General features: G+C 36.7%; 1 protein-coding gene across 6 annotated transcripts in view; it reads right to left on the reverse strand.

Annotated features, from left to right (window-relative positions):
• Positions 1–210: 210 nt before the first annotated feature.
• Positions 211–10,976, reverse strand: part of LOC107873344 (SNF2 domain-containing protein CLASSY 1) — an 11,482-nt gene continuing 716 nt past the window's right edge. For 2 of the 6 annotated variants that reach the window (XM_016720155.2, XM_016720157.2), the window contains exons 2-6: positions 9,776–9,842; positions 4,829–5,082; positions 3,148–4,620; positions 2,782–2,937; positions 211–2,485 (exon numbers count right to left, since the gene is read on the reverse strand). In XM_016720155.2, the coding sequence (XP_016575641.1) occupies positions 554–2,485; positions 2,782–2,937; positions 3,148–4,620; positions 4,829–5,082; positions 9,776–9,821 (3,861 nt within the window). In that variant the 5' untranslated portion in view covers positions 9,822–9,842 and the 3' untranslated portion in view covers positions 211–553. Of the gene's footprint in view, positions 2,486–2,781; positions 2,938–3,147; positions 4,621–4,828; positions 5,083–9,775; positions 9,969–10,976 lie in introns of all 6 variants that reach the window. The other 4 variants (XM_016720156.2, XM_016720154.2, XM_047414784.1 and 1 more) reach the window with 3 other exon arrangements.

The raw sequence follows: 10,976 nt of genomic DNA on the forward strand, positions 1-10,976 counted from the left end.
TTATAGTAGGTTTCATCGTGAACTGAATAAATTAAATCGTGACAGAATCATAAGAAACAAGGTCAACCCTAAAGCAACAAGTACAACCAATTTCAAAACTCCATAGTTATGACGATGCCAGTCTCTGAGTAATATAATATTTTTTCTGTCGACAGCATTGAGAAAGTTATAAACTTGAATGATTGGCAAGCAAGGGATACTCAGCTCAAGTTACATATCAAAATAAAACATACTACTTATTTATACCGAGTCCTTACACATTGCCACAAAGAAGCATAATACAAATAGTATTCGACACCTATTTGCTTATAATCCTGAATCCGCCGCTCGTTGTGTTCAGCTCAAGTTGCATATATAAAATTTAAGATGTTTAAAACACACTTATTTATATCGAGTCCTTGCACATTGTAATAAAGGAGAAGTAATACGACATACTATTTCACACAAACCGACTTTAAAATCCTGAATCCGCCTCCAAATGTGATGGAACACATTTTTTCTTCACACCAGCTGATGTCTGGCTTATGCAGTCCTTATTTTAGGTACAGGGACTTCATTCCTGCAGACTTCCCATGTTAGAAGCCTTCTCATTTTTCATAATGGCGTGGAATAATGTAGCTCGATCCTCCTCAACAATTTCTCTCAACAATTCATCCTCAATTTTTGGTGCTTGCCAGTGAGAAGGGTCCTCCACAAGGTCTTCACTGAATATCATGCTTGATACCCATTCTTTCCATGTTGTTCTTTTGTATTTCTCCTCTTCTAGTGTACCCGTTGCCAAAAGCTGGTAGACATAGACAACTTTGTCCTGACCAGGCCGAAAAGCCCGTGCAATGGCTTGCTTGCTCTTAGAAGGATTCCACTCCGAATCCAGTAATATTACACGTGACGCTGCGGTCAAGCTAATGCCTTCTGCACAAGTTGTAATGGATGCCAACATAACCTTTGATGGTCCACCTAGCTCCTCAAATTGATCCATTATCCTTCCTCTCTGAAAAAGCTCAATGTCACCTTGAAGCACCAGTACTTCGATGCCCTTTCTCCACCCGTAGAACCTCTCAAATATCTCCAGGAAAAGATTAATTGGAGCAATGTTGTGGCAAAATATCAAAACCTTTTCTTTCCTGAGGAGACAACGAGGCACTAGGCTCATTACAAATTTGACTTTTGAACCCAGCTTCAGATCAAACTTGAATTTCTGGAGAGCCTCCAGCTCTTCTTCCTTGAAGTATTGGCTAGAACAAGCTGTTGTTCTGATCAACCAAGGATGGATTGCACCAAGGGTAATCAACAGCTCTAACTCCAGTGGAAATCCTTTGTAGATAGGCCTTTGATTTTGAAGCTTCACCAAAATTTCTTGTTGAAGAGTAGTTGATTTCATCATCAAGGTGTAGCATTGTAAACCAGGAAGGTTGTCAGATGTTCCACCATCATGCACATCTATGAATCCACCTGTTAGTTTCTTCAATAGGTTTAGGCCTTCTTTCCTTTTCTTGGGGATGTCTGAATCAATGACGCTTGAGATTTTATCAATAAACATCTTTCTTGCTCGATTTTCCAATGAAAAGCGCGATGCACCTTTGTTTTTCTTCTTGTACTTAGGATCCAGCTCCTTCAAGACCTCATCAACAAAGGTTGGCCTTGCTAAGCTAAGTGTGTTGAAATACTCCCCAAAATTATTCTGAAATAGTGTACCAGAAAGCAGAATCCTAAGCCGTGTATTGACCTTCATTAGACCCTTTCTTAACCTGGATTTTGTACTTCTCGGGTTGTGCCCTTCATCAAGTATTAGGAGCCCTGGACACTGCCGCAACACCTGGGCCATATATTTCCTATGTGCATAATGTGAATCTTCCCGTGTCAGGGTTAAAAAAGAGGTATAGCCCATAAGGAGAACACTGGGTTGCGAAAGCCACATCTGCATTTTCTCAAGGCAGTCCAATACATGCATGACATCTTGGTTGCGAGGAAGACCAGGGCATAACTTCACCTTTTCCCTTAGAACCTCTCCCTTAAAGGTTTGACCACCATGAATTTGGTAGACTGGCACAGGAATCTTCCACTTAAGTACTTCTTTGTACCAGGTGTAGAGTGTTGTCTTGGGAGCAAGGACCAATGGTCGTGATCCAGGAAATAACTTCAGGTAGCTTACAAGGAAGGAAATAATTAGTAAGGTTTTCCCAGCTCCTGGAGAGTGAGAAATAACACAGCCACCTCTCTCTTTGCTCTCCGGTTGCATTTCTGCAGGTACTATGGATCCAGCAATATTTTTCCACAGAAATTCAAAAGCTCTCTTTTGGTGTACCCGTAATTTATTTCCTAGATCAGGTATCAAGGCCCACACATTTTCTTCCCCTTCTGATGATGAGGGTGCAATGGAAGAAGCAGGAATGGACAAAGTATCAAGGCCATTTTCATCCTGCTTGTGATCTGTAGCTTCTTCAGTTCTTTGCTCCTTGCTGGAACAATAATTTGCCGAAGGCATCTATAGATAAATAAATGGAATTCTAGTAAGCATGGCAAAGGAAATAAGCAAAAGAGCATAGAAATAAAAGCCTAATATGCAAGAGTCATAGTCTAGATCTGCTTTTACATGCATGCAGAATATACTTCCTATTATGTGTAGGATAAAATGATGAGATGGACCAATACAAAGCTTCAACTCTAGGTCAATATCATTTGGAAAGTGCCACCATTTCTTGGAATGGGGAAATCTCAAAGACTTCTTAAGCAGGTGCTTCAGAATAAGAGCAAATGAAATAGGTTCTAGACTTGACTTACAAAGGGTGGTGGAACATCCTTTATTTCAGTGCTAACAAATCCACATAACCGGCAAATAATTCCGATTTCTTCATTAAGTCGATAATCATGTAGACAAACTTCTCCACGTATTTCAGCTCCTATCCTGACATTACTTGCATATTGAACATGGGAATCCTGTGTCATATTTGATAAGGACAACATCAAACAGAAGGTAACACAGATGTGTAATAATAGATGGATGAAAGAAAATAACATTCACTGTTGATCAAAACAATAAAAACATAAAACAGTGATCAATCCAATAATTTCCAGCAAAAGCCACATACCATGAACAATATCTCATGGTTGACATTATCAATGCCAGTAATTATTCAAATGACATACCTCACTGTCATCTAGAAGATAACATGATGCCAGGGCTAGTTCCATCTCCTTCCATAACATATCAAGTTCTGAAACCTCTTCCTCCTTATTAGTTGAGAGATTCTCAGCAGACTCTCTGTGGCTAGATTTTGTTGACTGAAATTCTTTCCATTGATCAATTATTGGTGGTTGTTCCTTATTAAGTGTGGCATCAATGTTCGCCATGCACCTTCTAATCAGTTCCTTGTACACGTTAGCAGCTACAGAACCCTTTTTGAAAGACCTTATATCATAAATACTATCCTTCTTTGCAGTATTTCTTTTGTATTTCTTATGTGCACCTAACGCCCCAGTTCTACGATCAAGTCCCATGAATTTTAACTTTGAAATTTTGACTTGCCCCCAGCGTCTAGCTTCTGGTTTTGTGAAGTTCATCTTAGAAGCTTTCCTATCATGCGACGTTGAAGAGCTATTGAAATAAATATATCTGGAAACTATTTCACCAATCTCTGCAGACACATCTTCAGGAACTTCAACATCAAGTGGAACCTGTTCATGGACAGTCACATCAGTTCCTGCAGGAGGATGCAGGGGAACTATAGCAAGTTGAGTTTGTCTGGCTGCTGTAACTGATTTCTTGTCAGCAAGCTTCTTTACATCTGAGTTGACCTCATTTCTCCATCTGGCTGAACTTTCTGAAGACTTCTTCTCATGAGGTCTGATATTTCCTCCAAACAGCCCTCTCTTGTAAGACCTGGCAATTTCTTCAATTTCACCAGTTCGATAAGCATGATCAGCCTGAATAGATAGTGCCAGTGGTAGTTCATCATACTCCACTTTTCTCCTTCCCCCAACTAACCGTGTCATCTCAACATCAAATTCTACCATATCATCATCACATCCATAATAACGCTCTGGCTGTACAAATCGACGCTTTGACCTTCGTGGGCCCATTTGGTCATACAGAACCAGAGGCCCAGCTTCACTTAAGTCACTGGTAGGATTTATATCTGGGATATCCCTACTGAATTGAACAACAGTGGTTGTTGAAACTCCGTTTTCTAACTTGAAATTCACGGAGTAAGAATGATGGTCTGAATTTGATTCTTTTTTGCCAAGATCATCATCCACAATCTCATAGACAATGTGGTTGTGTATCGATCTCACATCAAATGTAGCTTCTTTCAGAACGGATGCAGTCACTAACCATGTGAGGTCAGAGGAGAATTTTCCTATGAATAGTTTAAAAGTCTGCAGTGAATTGCAGTCCTCAGATGAACTCCAACGGTAATGTTTGTTTTCACATGGTTTAGGCTCAAGTTTTTGGAGGATGGCGATCTGATTAATGGACAACATATTTATCTCTTTACTTAGGGTTTTCTTCAAAATGGGAGGAGGGCCTTGAGTGACATAAACGCTGACATAAAATTGGCAAGTACAAGTGAGCTCATGAGGCTTCCTCTCTATCGATCTTATTTTTGCATCAATCCACACCTACATGGAAGAATCAAAGTTAAATAAGCACAATAAGATAGTAAACTCCAAAGGAAAGCAACCCCTACAAACAAATGGAGGAAGCACTATGTGCCACTCCAGAAGAAGTCAGGAAGAACTCAACTTAGGGACAACAACTGGTGAAATATATATCCCCTATTATTTGAAATAAAAGAAGGCAGTACAATTATCCAATGCTGCTACTTACAGGCTTTCCATCTTTCTCATCTCCCAAATCTTCTGCTTGGTAAGGGGTTGAAAGCACACAAACCTCAAGTCCGGGTCGTAAAAAGCAGGCACAATCAGATAAAGTAGCTATTCTAGACCTCATTCGGAGATTTGATACTGGAATATTCTCCTCAATCACCTCCCCATCAACAAGAATATGAGTACTGATAGTTCCCACACTGATCCTTAGGCGCTCCACAGCTTGCCAAGAGTCATACCAGAATGCCTCAAAAGCTGTCAAACGATACAGGAACAATCAAAGTGCATATCAAAATGAAGATGTCTTTTGTAAGAAGAATAATTTACAGCCTCATTTCTACAGAAAAGAAGTGATTCATATTCGGTCTGTCTTGTTTCTCGTATCAATCATTGCAAAGAGAGAGTTTACTTCTGAAAAGAATAGAAACTTGTTTGCTTAATATGCAAAATCCATTTTGCATCAAGCAACAATAACATACCCATTTTGTATCAAGAACAACTAAATCAAACTATGAAAGGAAACTGAGCATCAAGCAAAGGGAGGTAATACTCAATGCTTCAACAAGACGCAGCAACATTGCAACCGATTGACAATTTTTTATGACTGAATGTGATAGCATCCAGTCTAGCCCACTTGCATTAAAATTGACGGGCTTCAATGTGAATCAAGAAGAACTTATGATGGAAGAAAAAACCTAAGAACGAGCCCGAGAATTATGGAGAAGCATGGGCTAAGTGCTATACATATTTCACGATTCAAGTCCAAGTCCAAACGGAAGAAGATTGGGCCATATGAGTTTTGATTAAATTTGTGAACTTTTCCTTATTTTTTTTAGGGATTTGTTTTTTATATTATTTTCCTAGTTTAAAGTTTCCTAGTTTTAAAGTTTCCTAGTTTAAAGTTTCCTAGATTTATTTATTTCCATAAAAGTAGAATTCGAATCCCATGCTATTTGGGATAGGTTTTTTCCTTATATACATAGGAATGGATTTTGTTTTTTTTTAAGGAGACAATATTATTATTAATTGAGAGTTTCTCTTATTTACACCTTTGTGTTGTGTGTGGCTACTTGGGATTTATCTTGCAACCCTATAAGAACGATTCTTTAGGAGGTAAGATTAATTCTTAATTTGCTATCTTTGGTTTCTATTAAAGTTAATTAAATAAAGTGATTAGTCTTATACTAATTATTGTCTTTAGTTTTTTTGAATTAGGGGTCTAAATCACGTTTGATGTAAGTTCTTGAATTGACTCTATTAGTATCATAATTAGTCTTAATCCACTAATTTTGAATACTAAGATCAATTAGGGTTCTTAGCACTTAACCTCGAAATTGGGGATTTTATTCTCCAATTTTGCCTATCTTTAATTTCTTGCCTTTAATCTTAGTATTTTCGCTTCCGCAATATTTTCTTGTTTATTAACGTAACCCGATTCTTATCAAGTGGTATCAGAGCGGTTCTATCAAGGGGTTCCGTTCTTGATAATTCTTGGGAGTTTCCTAATAATAAAGAAAAAGGTTGCTTTAGATCAAGAAATTTCAAATTCATTGTGTTTCTTGTTTTCCAACATCAAAAAGGTAAACCAAGAAGAGGAAAAAAATTTAGATTTTTTTAATTGGTCTTTTTCTTGTCTCACCAAACCCAATCCGTCTGGGAGTTGGTAATTTTTTTTTTATCTCTACATCTTATTTCTAAAGGGATTGTTACTACTAGGGTTACTATATAAATCCTAAAGGAATCAACCAAAAGTTGTAATTTGCGTGGGAAAAGGCAAGAGGGGTGAGATAAAAAAAAGGGCCAAATTGGGAGTTTTTATTTTTTTTAACTTTTGGAGATGTCTCAAACCACAAAGGATACTGATGCTGGGACTCAAAACAATGACATAGCCGAGGCACTTAGAAGGATTTTTGCTCGACTCGATGCATCAGAGGCCACCCAAAACCCACCTAATCAGGTGAATATAACTGATTTAAGGAGAAGTGTTTTTCATACAAGGTGTGGGATAAAGGATAATATTTGCTCTATGATTATTGATTTTGAAAGTGATGCTAATGTGATAAGTTCATACGTGACGGAGAAGTTGAAACTTACATGCATCAAACACAATGATTTCGGTGAACTTAAGGTGACTAAGCGATGCATGATTTCTTTCTCCATTGGAAGGTACTCTGATAATGTTCTTTGTGATGTAATTCCAATGCAAGATTGTCATATCAAGCCTGGGCGTTCCTGGCAGTTTGATAGGAATGCAATTTATAATAGGGGAAAAATAGAGTTTCTCTTGAGCTAAACGAAAGAAAATACAAACTTGTACCTTTAACTCCATCACAAGTTTATGAAGATCACAAACGTGTGAAAGAAGCAATGAAAAATTTTGAGAGAGAAAAGAATGCTAGGAGTAAGGGGGAGCATGTTGATATTCCAAGATAGGAAAGAAGAAAGGTTGTGTTGTGTGAAGAGAACGGGATGTCAAGTGAGGTCAAGAGAAAAGAAAGGAGAGGTGATCATGAGAGTAATAAAGAGAGGGATAATAATGAGGTAGAGAAAGAGAACCAAGGGAGTTTGAGTGAGGTTATTTCTTATTCTAGCTCTAACCTTTCTACTTCTTCTTTTAGTTGCTTTGATTCTCTTATAGGTACTCATGGAAAAGTTTGCATTGAAAAGTCTTCAGTGGATGAACTTAATACTAAGGTGGTTGAAACTACATGTCCCATTGAGCAAGTGTTTGTTCATAAGAAGTATATAGGTAAAGAGAATTATTTTGGACTTGTCCAAGATGAGACTTATGATAAGAAGTCCAACAAGGCAGATGTAGATCTAACGCCAATGAGCAAGAAAACACGAAGTGATATTATTCCTTTGCTACAGAAGACCAAGATAAGACCTAATTCTTCAAGTCTCGGTGATTGTAAGGTTAAAAAGATGTTTGCTACTAGTGGTGAGAAAATACGTGAATATTTTGATATCCGTGATCAAATACCGTTTGTTGAACCTATTCATGATTCCTTGTGGGAGAATTTGAGCAATTACTTAGAATTTGGTAGAGATTCTATTTTAAGACTGAAAGGTTATTTTAACCTTCTTGAAAATTCCTATGCATATGTGGATAAATTTTATGTGGAAAAATCTTTGAGAAGTGTAATTGATGATGCTTGGCTATATCATAAAAGTGTTAAATTTGATACATATTTTATGGAGCTTATGACGTCTTTAACAAACCCAGTGGAGTACTTTATTGATAGAGCTAAATTGGGGAGGCACATATCATTCCCTACGTCATCTAAACGGTGAATATTGTTGTGCTCGTACAAGAAAGAGAATTTTCTATTGGGAAGATGATGTCCACATGCTTTATAAAGGTGTATTTATACATGCAAGGATTAATTGGGTTAAGTGGACACATGGTCACTATCTTGTTTTGTTCCTACCATTGTTGCTTTCAAGTAATGAATGTTGTTTACTATTGTATGTCTTCTTGATTTTGCGAGATTCCAATTCGAGGACAAATTGTTTTCAAGAAGAAGGGAATGATAGCATCTAGTCTAGCCCACTTGCATTAAAATTGACGGGCTTCAATGTGAATCAAGAACTTATGATGGAAGAAAAAGCCTAAGAATGAGCCCGAGAATTATGGAGAAGCATGGGCTAAGTGCTATACATATTTCACGATTTAAGTCCAAGTCCAAACGGAAGAAGATTGGGCCATATGAGTTTTGATTAAATTTGTGAACTTTTCCTTATTTTGTTAGGGATTTATTTTTGATATTATTTTCCTAGTTTAAAGTTTCCTAGTTTTAAAGTTTCCTAGTTTAAAGTTTTCTAGATTTATTTATTTCCATAATAGTAGAATTCGAATCCCATGCTATTTGAGAGAGGTTTTTTCCCTATTTATATAAGAATGGATTTTGTTTTTTTTTTTAAGGAGACAATATTATTATTAATTGAGAGTTTCTCTTATTTACACCTTTGTGTTGTGTGTGGCTACTTGGGATTTATCTTGCAACCCTTTAAGAACGATTCGTTAGGAGGTAAGATTAATTCTTAATTTGATATCTTTGGTTTCTATTAAAGTTAATTAAAAAAGGTGATTAGTCTATCTACCTCGTTAGAGATAGTGGTATGGACTGCGTACACTCTATCCTTCCCAAACCCCACTATGTGGGAATATACTGGGTTTGTTGTTGTTGTTGTATTAGTCTTATACTAACAGTCTTTAGTTTCTTTGAAATAGGAGTCTAGATTACTTTTGATCTAAGTTCTTGAATTGACTCTATTAGTATCATAATTAGTCCTAATCCGCTAATTTTGAATACTAAGATCAATTAGGGTTCTTAGCACTTAACCTCGAAATTGGGGATTTTATTCTCCAATTTGGCCTATCTTTAATTTCTTACCTTTAATCTTAGTATTTTCGCTTCCGCATTATTTTCTTGTTTATTCACATAACCCAATTCTTATCAGAATGCATATGAACAATTGGCACTAACCATTTTCTGCTTGTATTTCTATAGCTGGTCTCGCTTATAGCTGAAAAGTATGAATGTACTCATGCAGACAAAAGAATAGAATTGGTATTTCCGCAAATGTTATATGTGGTTCATTTGATTATAAAAAATCATAATCCATTCCAGACAGTACACCATCAGGCCAAGGCCTTCAGAAACATAAATAAGTTGTTTAGATGAGGTTTGATTCTTTATAATCCAATAGTAACTAACAATTAAAATATCAATGTCATCACTAGATTCCACTCCAATAATTTATTGCTTCAATTATCAGTTATACTGAAGAATATTTTGCAAAAGTATTTTTAACAATTTCATGATTGTTTGATGGTTCAACTTTCAAAACGACATCCAACTTAAATCAGCATTCTCCCACAGATTTTCCAAATAAAATTAACTTAAAAGTGAAAAGGAGGCCCAGTTCGTAGGTCATTGCTTACGGTGTGGAGAAATTGGATGAGCATTGTAATGGATATGCCTCTTCATCACCACCTAAAGATTCACCTCCTGCCCTGTCAGCAGTCAAAAGAAAGAATCACTTTAGTTGTGCCGAATAGCTGCAACGGATACTGGCAGAGCCGGAGTTGAAGTCAGCACTAAGAAACTTGCTATGTACAATATTTCCATCTGTTGCTGCAAAATTTCCCAGTTAACCCACTGTTTAAAATCCCGGATAATCAAAAAAATCTACAACATTTTCGAGAGATGAGATTAATAGGAATACTGTTATTCTCTCTCACTCTTTTTTGTCTCTTCCCAAAATGGTCAAATTTTCTTATTCAATTGAATTTTGGTTTTCCTTTAATGCCTTCCTTATTTTGGGTCTCCACACAGGGTCCAGTATACGGATTGGAGCCCAACTAAATTCGAATTCACGTCGGGAAATCCCACATTAGGGGTAAAGTGTTCCATAACAAAGGCGACTCCATACCCGGGGGGCTCGAACCCAAACCATTAATTAAGGAAAAATGAGTACTTACCACTCCACCACAACCCTGGTTGGTTTCCCTTAGTACTTTTTTCATATCTAACACAACAAAGTAATCAGTGAAATTTTTCACCGATAACTTTCATGCATTTCCTGAACAATCACACAATTTGAATGTCCATAAAGGACTTTAATATAATCATAAATACAGTATAAAACAGAAAAACTTTCGTTTCTAACTATAAATATTGTCAGTATGTAAGGGAGAATATATACTCTAAATTGTATAAGAGACAAGTGAACAGAGTTGCATTACAAAGTGAAAAAGTTCTATCATGAGTAACTTATTCAAGTTTCTACTTGCAGGAAAAAGACACCAAAAAGAAAAATAAACCTAAGGAGAAATGCTCTCATAATGCAACTTTGCTATATATGTTGAGTAGTTGACTTAAGAACGTGATTAGTGCCTGATTGTATGTCCATAACCACTAAACTGGAGCATTTCAAAGTAACACAGCACAGAGATAAAGAAAGAAATTAAAGGCGCTATTAATACTTATTTAACCGATGATAAACATAAAGAGGAAAAGTTGGCGATTCAACAGGAATCATTTTCTAGGCATAAAAAAAAAAGGGGGGGGGGGGGGGGAAGGGGGGGGAAAAAGAAAATAAAAAAAAAAAAGAACAAAAAAAAAAAGAATAAAGAAAAAACA

This window comes from Capsicum annuum, chromosome 6 (genome assembly GCF_002878395.1).
Source record: "Capsicum annuum cultivar UCD-10X-F1 chromosome 6, UCD10Xv1.1, whole genome shotgun sequence".
Classification (NCBI taxonomy): Eukaryota; Viridiplantae; Streptophyta; class Magnoliopsida; order Solanales; family Solanaceae; genus Capsicum; species Capsicum annuum.